Below are 14,796 nucleotides of genomic sequence, written 5' to 3'. Positions count from 1 at the left end.
GGAATGCAGATAGTCTCTAGAAGCTAAGTATGCCTCCTTGCCCCTGTTCCTGTGGACAGCCAGCAAGAAAACAGGGATCTCAGCCCTACAAGAGCATAGAACTTAATTCAGTCAACAATGTGAATGAGCTTAAAAGCAAATTCTTTACCAGGGCCTTCATAAAGGAGCGCTTTATGTATTTTGGTCAACACTTGGATTTCCGTCTTGTGAGACCTGAAGCAGAGGAACCGTGAAGTGACGCTTTGACCAGATATCTGAATGACAAACACTGTGAGACCATAAATGGATATTTGTCTTGTTTTAGTTTAGTTTTGTTTTTCTTTTCAAATTTTTATTTAAATTCTCGTTAGTTAATAGTGGTTTCAGGAGTAGAATTTCAAAATTCCTCACTCATGTATAATACCCAGCGCTCATCATAACAAGTACTCTCCTTAATACCCACCACCCATCCAACCCATCCTCCACCACCTCCCCCCATCACCCCTCAGTTTGTTATCTATCAGTAAGAGTCTCTTATGGTTTGTTTTTCTCTCTCTTTCCCCCTCTCATATGTTCATCTGTTTTGTTTCTTAAACTCCACATATGAATTAAATCATATGGTATTTGTCTTTCTCTGACTTATTTCACTTAGCATACTACCCTCTAGCTCCATCCACATCATTGCAAATGGCAAGATTCTATTTTTCTTAATGGCTGAGTAATATTCCAATGTGTGGATACCATATCTTTTTTATCCAGTCATCAGTTGATGGACATTTAGGCTCTTTCCATAGCTTGGCTATTGTTGATAATGTTTCTATAAACATCAGGGTACGTGTACCCCTCCAAATTTGTATTTTGTATCTTTTGGATAAATATCTAGTAGTGTAATTGCTGGATCAGAGGACAGCTCTATTTTTAACTTTTTGAGGAATCTCCATACTGTTTTCCAGAGTGGCTGCAACAGTTTACATTTCCACCAGCAGTGCAAGAGGGCTCCCTTTCTCCACGTCCTTGCCGACAACTGTTGTTTTTTGTGTTGTTAATTTTAGCCATTCTGACAGGTGTGAGGTGGTTTCTCATCATGGTTTTGATTAGTGTTTTCCTGATGATGAGTGATGTTGAGCATCTTTTCATGTGTCTGTTAGCCATCTGGATGTCTTCTTTGGAAAAGTGTCTACTCATGTCTTCTGCCCTTTTCTCAACTGGATTTTTTGTTTTGGGATACTAACCCTTCATCAGATATGTCATTTGTAAATATCTTCTCCCTAAATGGGTATTTGTTTTAAGCAGTTAAATTTGTTATGACAGCAACAAAAAACCTAAAGCTCAGCTAAAACTGGCTAAAAATCTAGACAAATTAATTTATTACTTAATAATTATAGATGGATAACTACATAATAATAGGATCAGAATAAGGAAGGCCTCAAGGACTGACTGATTCTGTAGCACAATGACATCCAGAACTGAGGTCGGTTCTTCTCTGCCAACAATGGTGTTCCCTTCTTCCTCGGGTTCCTAGGGAGATGGGGCAGCACTTCCACACATCTCACCAAACACCAAAACATGTGGATAAAGAAAAGAGATCAGTTAGTTTGTGCCTCCTCTTTATGAGTGAAGAAGCCCCTCAAATGACCACTCCTCCATGTCATACTCTGCTTGTTGTCACCCCAATTTCCACCTTCCCCCTCTTCTTCAATAATGAAACCCCAGATTTCTCAGCTGGACACATGACTGCCGAGAATCAAGATTTTGTGGTGAAGCATGGCCACATACCTGAGTTCTAAGCCCTGGGATATAAGAAGAGTTGGTAAGGAACTTTAAAGGTGGGGGCATACTCTACCCTTTTCTCCTATTTACCTGCAGGTGAATGTAATGACTGGAGCCCCACTGCTTATGACGAAGTGTGAGTGACTTTGGGAATGTAGGCATATGTGGTGGAACAATGAGGTAGGAATGCCAAACTCAATCTGAGTGACGGCTTTCAGACTTTTTTCTTTTCCCAAATTTTTATTTAAAACCCAGTTAGTTAACATACAGTATAATATTAGTTTCAGTTACAGAATTTAGTGATTCAACATTTATGTACAACACCAGGTGCTCATCACAAGTGCCCTCTTAATCCCCATCATCTATTTAATGCATCCCCCTGCCTACCTCCCCTTGGGTAAACATTAGTTGGTTCTCTATAGTTAAGACAGCCTTCTTGAACATGTTGAAGTTCTTTTGTGTGTGTGTTACTTGCAGTGGAATCCAGTCCCAGGTAATATACCCTTAGAGTTTCCAGGATTGGTTACAGATCTGACAAAAGGGATGAAATGACCATGACCAGCTGAGACTAATCTTCTAGAATGTAATGGATGCTGAGGAGCCCACCCTATTGAACACTCTAGAAGGCAAATCATAGGTGAAAACTCTGATTCTCAAGGGATCTCACTTTTAGAGGATTGATTGTAGGTTGGAGGATAAACTTTGTCTTTATAGCCCCCTATAAGAGAATTAATTGTATGGCTCAAAGGAATCTTGCTAGAGAACATTACTTTTATTCTCATCGAGTAGTCAAATTGGGAATTTTGTTAGTGGAAGACTGAAATGTGCACATAATGTGTTTTAGTTTGGGTTCTGCCAGAAGCCAACTTAGTGACAAGGATTCAAATACAAGCAGTTTATTTGTGTGGTGGAGGGAGCAGTGTTAGGAGAGGAGGCATGTGAGACAGGAAGGAAAGGCAGCTGAGAAAGGGTATGTTATCAACCCAAATGGCACCAAAGGCACCGAAACTGGGGAAAAGATAGAATCCCTGCCTCTGAGTTATCCTACCTGATAGGATAGGATAGGGAGCTCAAAATATCTATACATCATCTCCTTGAATTCATTGGTTAAGAGCTATTCCAGGCACCGGGGGACGGTGTGGCAGAGAGATCAGATGCCCACTCTGAAGTGCTGAGACCCGAGAGATAGGAGTAGGGCCCTAAAAGCTTCTGTGACATCCTTTATGTTCAAAGGGGGGCATTTACATGCCTGTCCAGTAGTATCTGCCTTTGTGTATACCACTGAAAGTAGGACATCAGACCAGGAATGAGTAGATGGATTATATCCTACACTGGAGAATTGTTACAGAACCTTACATAATTTTTAAGCTGAAAGGGACCTTGAAGGGAAACAAATTCTATTTCTTCTTTTGCTAATGAAAACACTGAGGCTCTATGGGCTGCCTGTGGTTACAGAGCTCTTAGGTGCAACACCAGGCAAATGCCCATGTCTTCTGACTTTGTGCCATATAGAACTGGCAATGGGAAGTGGGCAGGGAAGGCTTTTCTCTCTCCAAATCTCCAGTTAACCCCTTCTTCTCTTCTTTTATAAGGACAATTGATGTAAAAAAAAATTACGTTAAAGGCAGCTTCAGTAACCCCCTCATCCATTCAAGCCACATGACACTCTTCCAACATAGAAATTCCAGAGCATCTCTTGGTCTAGGACCCTAGAATTTTTTACCACTCTGGTTAGGAAGAAAATAGGAAGCGACTTAGGTTAAACAAAGTTAACAGAAATAGCTTCTCTGAAGGTACTTCAACATTAAACTGCATTTGAGAACTGTCCAGAAAACTTTCAGGGAAGAAAAAGGCAAAAACTAGTTGACACCTGAACAGGGGTTTGGTCCATTGAGCTGACTGGATAGTCAGAAGGCATCTCAATAGGTGGAACTGTGATGACTGGGTTCTTGGTTTTCAAAGGTTTAAAATGCTTCTCTCCACACCGGCAGGGTTTTTCCATGTAAGTTGGAACAAGTCAGTCTCATAGCTTTTCTTGTTTTTGACTACAAAGTGATGATAACGTCTCTCTCGTAGACAGGCTTTACTCATCAAAAATGCTGCCTGCATTGGCTTTCAATTGGGTCCTTGTGTGGTGGGTCAGGCCAATAGATATTATTATCCCCATTTTAGAGACTGATAGAAGACATGAGGGCATGAAGGCATCTGGCCCAATGCTGGGAGCTGGGACAGCAGCCAGGGCTCCACTGACAAGAGGACTACTTAAGTGCCATTTAGTTGGCCTTTAACTCAATTAATCCCCAAAATGTTGTTTTTATGCTTGCATTTATGTCCTTGATCTCATCAAGTGGAAGTTGTGGTTCTGTCCAAGAGAGTCTTGTTGCTCACCCAAGGCAAGGACATGGATCAGTGCATCTTTTGAGGCCTTGTTCATTTATTTGATTCTCTTTATTTATGCGTACATTTTGAAATTAAAGAAGGGATGTGGCTTTGGAATCCCTAGACCTGGAATCTGCTAACTACTCAGTGACTGACCTTGCACAATCCTATCACATGCTTCAGACTTGGTTCCTTGGTCTACAAAATGGGGTTGCTGTGAGAATTACATATAGTAAATGATGAAAACTGTTAAGCATAATGCTGGGGTACTCCATGTCTAGACCATGGCTAGTCCTGTTGCTTCTGTCCTCCAAACTTCTTGTATCTAGAATTTAATTACTCTCATCACTTCTCAGGTAAACTCAAAGCCACCCTTGTCCCTCCAGTACTATAGTGAGTGACAGCTCTGATCTAAACTGTTTCTACCCATTCCCTTCCTCTACTTTACTGTCCACAAAATGAAATGACCACAATGAATCTTTTAAAATGCAAACTGGGCTATAAAGAAACTCTACTCAAAGACTCCTAGTGGCTTCCCACCCACCCAAATCCAAAGTCCTCGCTGTTGCCCACAGAATCGTACACGATCTGGCCCTTAGCCGTCTCGGCAATTCTTCCCCTCTCATTAACCTCTTGCTTTCTCTGTTCTAGCTATTTTGTTTTCTTTGCCATATCTCAGGCTGAGCAAATTTCGTCCTCTGCCTCTTCATATTTAATGTTCCCTCTTCCTGGAAAAATTTTCCTTCAGATTCACTACTTGGTTCACTCCCTCCCCTCCTTTCGGTTTGTGGTGAAATATTACCTTATCCATCACCTTCCCAACCTCCTGTATATCAATGCGTGATGCATCTATTAATTTCATATTAATTCAAGCAACAGATGCTCTATCAATGTTTAAGATGGGTAGTAAACTATAATAAAAAGAACAGCTAACATTTATTGAACTTATGCTATGTGCGATGAATTTGGTTTTCCCTGGTGGGTGGCCATCTATCTTCCTGGTATACTCTGTCGCCTGCAATAGATCTTAGCTCAGATGGTGCCTCCAGCAAGAAATCTTCCTTGATCAGTCAGGCCAGAAGTGATTCTTCACTCCTCCGTATTCCCTCAGTGATCAATTTGTACCATTCGCTTTCCCCTTGTGTTGTAGTTTTTGTATCTTCTCTTAAATACAAAAACTCATTGGACATATCTAGTGCAACTTTATATAATGCAAAATTTGTAGGACAACCTCTCATTTTATAATCCACTCTAGATAATTAGGAAAAGTTACATATGTGAATTATATAGACATATTCAAGCTGTATAAATGAATCTACATTGACAGATAAGTGTTATGTGGGATGGATCATAGAGCCCAGAACCCAAAATCTGAGAGTTAGTATTTTCAGGGAAAATTAGATAGAGGAGAAAAATGAAAATATTAAACTATAAAAGTCAATTAGGTGCCTCATTAAAAGACTATGTAAGGTTGAATTGTGTGGAGTTATCTCCATAGGTCCACAACACCATGTCATCATATATATATGACAAGTTGGCATATTTATAAAGAGTTTTGGTAAGAAGTGGTGGTCATTTCTTCTTAATTCTCTCCAATGATTTTGTACTTCTTACTTTCTGAATGCTTTTGTTCACCACGTCCTAGAAAAATTAGTAACAAAATAATGTCCCCGTGTTATAGAGAAGACTTCTATATACTGCAGTTCTTTTTGGACTATTATGGTAGCTCTATACTGAGGTAATATTTTGTGGTTGTGGCACGTTAAGCGTCACTATCATGTGTGGAAAAGCCTCAGGCACTGAGCTAAGTCCTTTTTCACTTAATTCCTAAAACTCCCTATGGGGCTCTTGTTTAAAAACTCTCTAATGGCTCCCCATTTCACTTACAGGAACCTCAGACTCTTCCTGTGGCTATGGGACCCACCCACCAGGATCCTGTCCATTTCTTCCACTCCATCTCTCACCAACTCTGCTCACCTTGCTCCTTTCTATATGCACTGGTCTCCACCTTCCTTGAACTTGCCTAGCCAAGCTGCTTCCTGCCTGGGGCCCTTGCAGCTGCTGTAGTCAGATCTTTCAGTGGCTATCTCTTTGTCCTCAGTAAGTCTCAATTCAAATTTTAGTTTCTCAATAGACTTTTAGTTAAAAAAAAACAAATAAGCCCCACAACCCTTTGTAGGGGGTAGTCAGCTTCAGGAATAAAAAATACAAAATACCCAGTTGAACCTGAATTTCAGATGAACAACTAAAGGTATTTTAGCAAGTCTTGTACAATATTTGGGACATATCTATACTCAAAAATTTTCTGCAATTTAACTTTAACTGGATGTCCTACAGTTTATTTGGTAACCCTTCCTCCATAGCCACCCTGTTATGGTAACCTGTTTTATTTTCTCCGTGGGATTTTTCACTATTAGAAATTCTGTTCACTGTTTGACTCTCCTACTGGAAGATGGGCTCCATGAGGTCGGGGCCTTGTCTGCCTTGTTCATGGCTTCATCCCCAGAACCTACTGCATTGCTTGGAACAGAGTAGGTGCTCGGTAAATGTGTTAAGTACTTGTTATAAAGGGGAAAAAAATAAAGAAGAAGACTAAAAAGCTTAGAGGGGTTGGTAAGACCTTGAGGGCATATTGCTAGCTAGAGGAGACTGGAATCAGCACAGTGCCAAAGCTCAGAGAACTCTTCCATGTTTTCCACTTTAGTGGTGCAAAGGACAATGGAGGAGGGAAGGGACAAGGTGTCACCTGCGTTTCAAGAGGCTCACTTAACAGAATCAGAAGACCCTTGGATCAGTAGATTCAGACTGACTCATTCAGACTGAATGAGCTAAACAAAACCTTTTCCATGTGCCTTGCAACGAAGCAAATGAAGTAAATGCACTTGAACGAAAGCAAGATATTCTGGGTTTGGAATAGTGTCAGAGGCAGTGGGCATCCTCTCATTTCGTCCACCAACAACTCCCTGCAACTTTAGGGCTGGCTAATTTATGGTCAGACTCCGGAAACCTCTAGACCCGAACCACAAAAGGAACTACCGGTGTAGACGCAAATAGAGAGCAAGGGGGATGGAAGGGATGAAGTCAAGACAAGAAATCAAACTCTTGTTGGATGCAGGTCACAATACGGGGCGGAAGCAGCAGTCTTCAAGCCCAGAATTCGGTCAGGTTCACTCTCGATAAGGGCGTTCTGTGCCCCACACGACCCACCCAGGGCGCATAATCTTTTCTCCAGCTCACTTCATTGGACCCAGACACTAGTCGGCGGGCGCGTCCAGCCGCCGGCCCAAAGAGAGCTGCGCGGGGGAGCTGTGGCCAGATTCTGGGGAGCAACCTGGCGCCAGTCCCTACTCAGCTCCACCCGGCTCTCGCCTGCCCACCCTCCCACCCAGGAACTGGAGGATGGTCCGGGGTGCTCCTGTGCGGCTGCTGGTCGCAGTTGTCTTCAGCCCGATCCGCCCTGCTGTGCGAGTCGCGCGCGCGCCCAGTTGGGAAGCAGCCGCCCCCGCCGCTGACAGGTGCTGCCCTGAGGGCGCAGGGTGCGGTCCCTGGCGCAGCTGGACGCGCACGCTCGGGTGCGTGTAGCTTCCCCAGCCCAAAGCCGGCGAGGAGAGGAAGCCAGGGCGCGGCCTGGGGGAGTCCAGGGGACTGGAGCTGCGCAGCTCTGAGCCAGAAACTTTGCAGGCTCGGCGGCCGGGATTCGGTGACAGCGCCAGCCCACACCGGCAGGTGCGGGAGGAAGAGGCGGCGCCGGAGTCTGGCGGCCAAAGAACCTTGGCGGCGGCCGCGTCTTTTCCCCGAGCTGTCCTGAAGCCGCCGGGCACTCCCGGCTTCTGCTGCTGCGCCCGCCGCCGCCGCCGCCACCGCGGGGCTCCGGGAGGAGGTGCAGCCGGAGAGGGCGGAGGAGAAGAAGGAGGAGGTGGAGGAGGAGGAGTGGAAAGGAGGAGCAGGGGGTGGAGGATGGAGCCCCGGGCAGCCGCGGCGGGCTCGCCCGAGCCTGCGGCGGCGTCCTCCTCCTTCCAGGCCCGGCTCTGGAAGAACCTGCAGCTGGGGGTGGGCAAGAGCAAGGGCGGCGGGGGCGGGCGCGCAGGGGTCCCAGAGCGCCGCACTGCGGACACCCCATCGCCCTCCCCGCCACCCCCGGGGGGCAGGCGGGACGCACTGGCCGGCGTGGGTGGCGCGGGCAGCAGGTGGAGCGGCTTCAAGAAACGGAAGCAAGTGCTGGACCGCGTCTTCTCCTCCTCCCAGCCCAACCTGTGCTGCTCCTCGCCGGAGCCTCTCGAGCCCGGCGGCGCCGGCAGAACCGAGCAGGGGTCCACCTTGCGCCGCCGGATCCGTGAGCATTTGCTCCCAGCGGGAAGGGGACCGGCGACAACCGCCGCGGGAGCAGCGGGAGTGACGCCTCCTGGCGGACGGTCCCCGGACTCAGCTCCCTCTTCATCCTCCGCTTCATCCTCCCTGTCCTCCTCGCCCCAGCCTCCCGCGAGGGGAGACCGCGCCCGAGATGAGGGGGCACGGCGTCGGGGCCCCGAGGCGCACTTGTGCCATCAGAAGAGTTCCTCCCTGCCCGGCACCGCCTGCCTGGAGCAGCTGCTGGAACCGCCGCCGCCTCCCGCAGAACCAGCTGAGAGCCCAGTGCAGCCACGGACCCCGGAGAAGGGCGAGGAGCTCGGCAGCAACCAGGTGAGTGAAGGTTGCGCGCCGCCCGAGACAGGTGCGCCTAGCCACGCCTCCGGCTTGGGGCAGTAGCTACCCCTGGTGTTGCAGCGGCGTGGCGGGGGGGGTGCTACCAAGTAAATCCACAGGGAAAAGGAAACATTCCCGCTCCCGCTTTGTAAAGATACAGCTCTGACTTGCACCCTGACATTACTTTTGGAAGAAATAACACCCACTGCCAGAAGCCGGGTAGCTTTATGAATCGCTATGAAAGTGGAAGTATTAATAGTAGCCAAATAGGAGAGGAATAAAGTTAGACGTAAAGTGGGTACTTTTTGGAGGTCTAAGGGCTGTCTAGCGAAGCCTCACCTTCTCTAAAGAAAAACAAATCCAGCAATTAAAAAAAAATTACAACCCTGTATGACGGTAAGGAGGGGCCAGCACTTGAAACAATAAGGACTTGCAGGAAGGAATAGCAATAAGGAAAGGTGAATTATTGGCAAACGTGAGGTCCTTTATTGGGGAAACCCTTAAAGCAAGTTTGTGCGTATTTTTGCACTCGCTTCTTAAAAGTACCCGCTGCCAAGAGATCGCTGCCCAACAAGTGGACAGAGTGAGCGCCTCATCCGAGTTACTCAAATAGATTCCTGTGGCCTTTTCTAACTTTCAATATTCACCTGAAGCATTTGCGTTTTAAGTATGTTGCCTCTTTGGTTAGGCAAGAGTTAAGTGTGGTCCGACCAGAGTCAAGTAAAAATGAACGTAGGATCCATAAGGCATTTCCCCAGCAGCTGCTTTCATTGCCTTGGTTTTGTAGAGGAGATGCGCACCTTTAGTAAACACTTAGAAGTTGTGTTAATGTTAGCGAATATTTTGAAAGTTACAGTCCATCAGTGACGTAAAGGACTCTTTTCTTTCAATACATCATAGTTTATTTAATTCTCATTATTTCGAACCTGATTGTTAGGTTAGTTAATCTTTAAAGGTTAACCTTTAATTAGCTGCAAGTTTGAACTACAAAAAACCTAACGACATGTTTTGAACGGTAAGATGTGGGAATACATGGGATATCAGTTGAAAATTTTTATGGTTTATTAGCTAATTAGTGTAATTTCAGAAAACCAGAATATATAGGTGGGTAACCTGATGTTATTGATGTTGTAGAAAACATCTCGTGTTCTAGAAAAAGGTTGTAGTCATTCTCAGAAGGTAACATTGACAGTCTCACTAACTCTACTTTTCCTTTCATCTTGAAAGAGAATTGAATAGAACTCCTGGTTTTGGTTCCTAAAATAAAACAAAATGTGGTTTTAAAAGAATGTGTTAAATTCAGTGTAGATGAATAATATACATATTGAAAGAATTTACTTTTGAATGTGTACATATCCGAACATATAAGAATTTTAGAGTTGGGGTACTGTTTACATTTGTTTTTATTGACTTCTATGATCTAGAATAATCAAACAACAAACAATTGAGTTATTTTGAAGGTAGATATATTACTGCAAATGTTAACTTACTAAATTACTTTGCCGTTCACTGAACCAAGATTTTCAAAGCAAAAGCAGAGAATTCTGAATTAATCTTTGTTAGTTTTTACCAAAAAATTTTCTGAAGCTATCAATCTTTTAGAAAACTGCTATGTAAACATGAATTTTGTATACAAAAGTCCTAAGCCTATTTTGGAGAATGTACTAAACTAACATTATTGTACGTACCTTTACCATATGTATGTACCTTTACATACATATTGTATGTACAACATTATTGTAACTTTACCATATGCTGGGCACTTATAGCCTTCCATGATTTAATGCTCCCAGCAGTCCTGCATGACCGAAGTTCTTGTTGCCATTTTATGGAATAGGAAACCAGTGCTCAGATAAATTTAATAACCTTTCCAGAGTCACATGGTCAATAAATGACAGAGGTGTTGTACTGAAATTCTCCAGAATTTTTTACATTACTGCAGCTACCTTTGACAACTTTTAGAGCTTGTCGTGTTTCTGGGATGACTTCAGTCCTCAGATTAATGCTTGCAAGTTTACATACATTCTGGATTTTCTTTCCCCTCCCTAGAATCAGTTCTATGATGTATTCGCTATGTCAATTTTTTTCTGTGATACATTATTGTATAACCATTATATCACATTTACAAGTGACATTATTAATCATACCATCTATGATTCTAAAGCTTTTTTGTTACAAGGAATCAGCATTTCAGTGAAGATGTAAAATGAATAACAAAGCTAAAATACCTTTCACAGAATGTGTGAAAGATGGGTTGTAGACAGAACAGTAGCCCCTAGGGTCCTGTTTGATGTCACACACAGTCCCAGGGAGAGGCACCATTGTTGGTTCCCTGCATGTGCTGCTCGTGGAGTCTGTTCCTTGAGAAGTGGACAGTTTTCCGCTCGGAGTCACAAATGTGGCTTTCAGCACTAGCTCACCAGTGCAGACGCAGGATCCCTCGGTCCTCTCATGGCCCCTCTGCCCAATAATTCCTCAAGCCTGGCTGGCTCACCCTGTGATGAGGAAGAGGAAGAAATCGAATTGGAAGCTGAAACTAGAAGAGGACTCTTGAAAGTGTCCAGGAGTAGGCTATGCTGTGTGGTGCCCTTCTGAGCTTCCTGCATCTCTCAGAGGGATTGCCTTGCCCCCCTATCCCCTGGCCTCAGAAGATACTTGGGTTGGGGGAGGGATATGTACCATATGCAGATTCCTGTTCTATTCACAGGCCTAGAGAGGCACACAGGAAGGAAAAGACAATAAAAGCATTACATACATCTTCAGATTGACTAAATAAAAAGAACTTTCTTTTAAAGAAGATAGAAAATTCATTGCAAAAATCATGCAAGTATCTCGATTTTTCTCTTGTTCTCTGCTTGATCCTGGCCTCAGCCATGTTCCCCAACACACTTCCTACCTCTCTGCTTCTCCCTCCAGCTCAGCATGAGGCCACAGCAACATATGTGCATAAGCTCTGACTCTAGGGGGGATGTGAAAAAAAAAAGCAAAAGCCGGGAGGGGAGGAGAAAGAAAGAAGGAAAGAAAAAAGAAAAAGAAAAAAATCAGTTTGGACTGCTGGGGGAGAGAGGTTTGGAAGTCCCTGATGTACAATGTTTAAAACTGAGCATACTGTGCTACCCGCCCCAACCCCCCTCGCCATGGCCCAGCCTGACCTCTTTCTGCTGTGTGCTCTTTAGCGAAATATACCTTTGAAAAACACTTTAACAGGCTTAATAATGCCTTGTTGTTGGGGCATGGGCATTATTTAAAATGTTCTGCTCTGAGAAAAAGAAAAAAAAAACATTTCTTCCCACTGACTCTAGTTCACGTGCTGGGCCATATTGTCATACCAGATGCATTTCATTTTCTGCAACACAGTTGGGAAAGATGCTTTCTCAATTTGTGTGCATATCAAAAATATGCCAATTTTATGTATTCTGTCTTGATGAGTTACTAAAATTACATTTTGCTAGAATCAGGAAGCCAGTATTTTAAGATAAAGAGTGAAGAATGTGTATGTCACATTTTTTTAGTGCTTTAACAAAAGCATGAAGTTTATGAATGTTAAACTCTTATTGTTTTTCTTTTAAATTCATTTTGTTAAAATTGTTTTCATTGAAAGGAAAAAAAATTTTTGTAAAAAAAGTGGCTAAAGTACTCAGGGTATGATAGGAATGTTTCAAAACATAGTAAAAGGAATATTCATTCATTGGGGTAAAATTCCTAAAATACATCTGTAAGCCCCAACAAAAAGTAGAAAAATATTTTCTAAGATGAGATCTGTACATGAAGTGCATCTTGCTTTGTTTATTATCCGACCTTTTAGAGAAAGCTTGTGTTTTCAAAAATGATGTAAAATGTGGTTTGGGTTAATTTTTATTATCTATTTTCCAAGTGTCTTTAATATTACTTCAAAGAACATAAGTTAATCTTGGGGAAGACACAAGTCTAAAAAAAAAAAAATGCAATTCCTAACGTAAATGACCTAAAATCACCAAAAAAACTAATATTCTCAAGAACAAGCCCCAAAAGCGATGTTAATGGCTTTTTCAAAATGAGAGAGGCAAGATGAGATCTTAGGACATTTTGGAGCAAGGCATGAAGTTTGATGTGTGATAGCATCCTGGAAATATGCTGTGATCATCACATTATTCCAGAGGAATGGAATGAACAGAGTGACAGGTTTACTCTGGAGTGGAATTATTTTCCCATGACCTTTACGTTCTATATTGTGTATCTGGAAAACTTGAGTACAGCTATGAATCTTGTACAAGTGGTAGTGTTATCAGGTAGATATTTTATGAACTCGGAAAACACTAGCAATGGCTGTGTAAGTTGTTATTATTGAGCAGATATTAAAGTCTTGCCACTGGCACCAATACAAATCAGTGGGTTGTTGAAGAAAAATTCACAGGGAACTTTGCTGGTCCTTCTCATTTAAGGTGTAAATTTATTTACTTGCACTGGTGGGGAACATAGCCTCAAATGAACCCAGGCAGTACTGGGGACCTCACAATTTCACAGAGTAATGAAAAAATCGTATTACTTTTAGCAAGTGTGTGTGTGTTACCCTGGAAAAGCAAAGTAAATACTTAGAGGGATAAAATAGGATTAATAGATTCATAAAGGTAACAGGACAAGCACTCCTCCTTTTTTCTCTTGCCCTGACTTTGGAAATAAGGGATGATTTCACAAAATTAAAGATTAATAATATATCTTCTGTAACTCGAAGAAACATGTAGCATGGTTTCTTGGCTCAGGATGATTATCAAAACGTTTGTTAGCTCTAGATTGGTGAAGAGTAAATAGTTTGTCTAGATAACATTGCAAGCATTGACGAAATCTGCATATTCAGAAGTTAGGGTCATGGGTTTTTTTTTTTGTTAATTCATAGCTATTTGCAGTGTCATAGACATGTTTTAAATTTTTTTTTTTTTAATTTTTTTTTTCAACGTTTTTTATTTATTTTTGGGACAGAGAGAGACAGAGCATGAACGGGGGAGGGGCAGAGAGAGAGGAGACACAGAATCGGAAACAGGCTCCAGGCTCCGAGCCATCAGCCCAGAGCCTGACGCGGGGCTCGAACTCACGGACCGCGAGATCGTGACCTGGCTGAAGCCGGACGCTTAACCGACTGCGCCACCCAGGCGCCCCAGACATGTTTTAGATAATCAGAAATTAATTTTTTGAAATGTGAAGCTCTTTTGTTTTGACTTTTTTTTTTTTTTTTTTGCTGGAAATCTTAACTAAAAATTATATATTTCCATGCCTGACTAAGCCAAGAGTCCTAAATAAAATCTCTTAGTAATTGAGGGCTATTGTTTCAATACTGGCTTTTTTGTTTGTTTAATGTGGATGAAGTAGTAAATACTGTTCTAGAGCTTGCTTTAGACACACTTGTTTGCTTCCATAAAATTACTATATAAAGCATATCTATTTAGGACAAGTTTATCTTTCTATAAAGTTAATTATTGACAGGTGTGAGGCACACTTCCTCATGTCATTTTTTCAGTTGCCAAATATTCGCTACTATTTTTATTTGTGAATTTTGATTTGTTGGAAGCATTGACAACATGCATTTTTTTCCCGTGTGATTAACTTTATGTGCCATTTTGCTTTCTATGTCATCATCAAACTTTTCTTCTTACACTGCTTTTTATAAATGAGATGTGCAAAGTGATTCCTATCCCTCAATAATTGAAGATTTTATGCAAATAGTTTCCTCCTCCAATGTATACCAGTTTCTTATATTAAAATTTTATTTTTCGGCAGAATATCAGGCCATGATTTTCCTCATGTCTCCAAATACTTGTATTTAACATTAATCTGAATGCAAGTGATAAAAAAAAAACCTATATTTTCAATGTAATGAGGTTTGAAAGTCCTGCATACTTGCCTTTGAAAGTCTTGCCTTCTTGAGAGAACAATTTTCCTGTGAAGTCTCTTGAGATAGTTTATACCAGCCTTATTTCCCATCCTTTTGGGTCCTAGTGAATCTGGAAAAAT

At 42.6% G+C, this 14,796-nt stretch overlaps 1 protein-coding gene across 28 annotated transcripts in view; it reads left to right on the top strand.

Annotated features, from left to right (window-relative positions):
• The first annotated feature begins 8,055 nt into the window (after positions 1–8,055).
• The window catches only part of MCTP1 (multiple C2 and transmembrane domain containing 1), a 537,709-nt gene continuing 530,968 nt past the window's right edge, over positions 8,056–14,796 (top strand). For 6 of the 28 annotated variants that reach the window (XM_049647567.1, XM_049647572.1, XM_049647584.1 and 3 more), the window contains exon 1: positions 8,060–8,808. In XM_049647567.1, the coding sequence (XP_049503524.1) occupies positions 8,086–8,808 (723 nt within the window). In that variant the 5' untranslated portion in view covers positions 8,060–8,085. Of the gene's footprint in view, positions 8,809–14,796 lie in introns of all 28 variants that reach the window. The other 22 variants (XM_049647586.1, XM_049647585.1, XM_049647589.1 and 19 more) reach the window with 12 other exon arrangements.

The sequence above is a fragment of the Panthera uncia genome (genome assembly GCF_023721935.1).
Source record: "Panthera uncia isolate 11264 chromosome A1 unlocalized genomic scaffold, Puncia_PCG_1.0 HiC_scaffold_17, whole genome shotgun sequence".
In the NCBI taxonomy this organism is placed as follows: Eukaryota; Metazoa; Chordata; class Mammalia; order Carnivora; family Felidae; genus Panthera; species Panthera uncia.
Note: the sequence above shows the minus strand (reverse complement) of the source record. Positions and strands in the feature narration are given on the sequence as shown.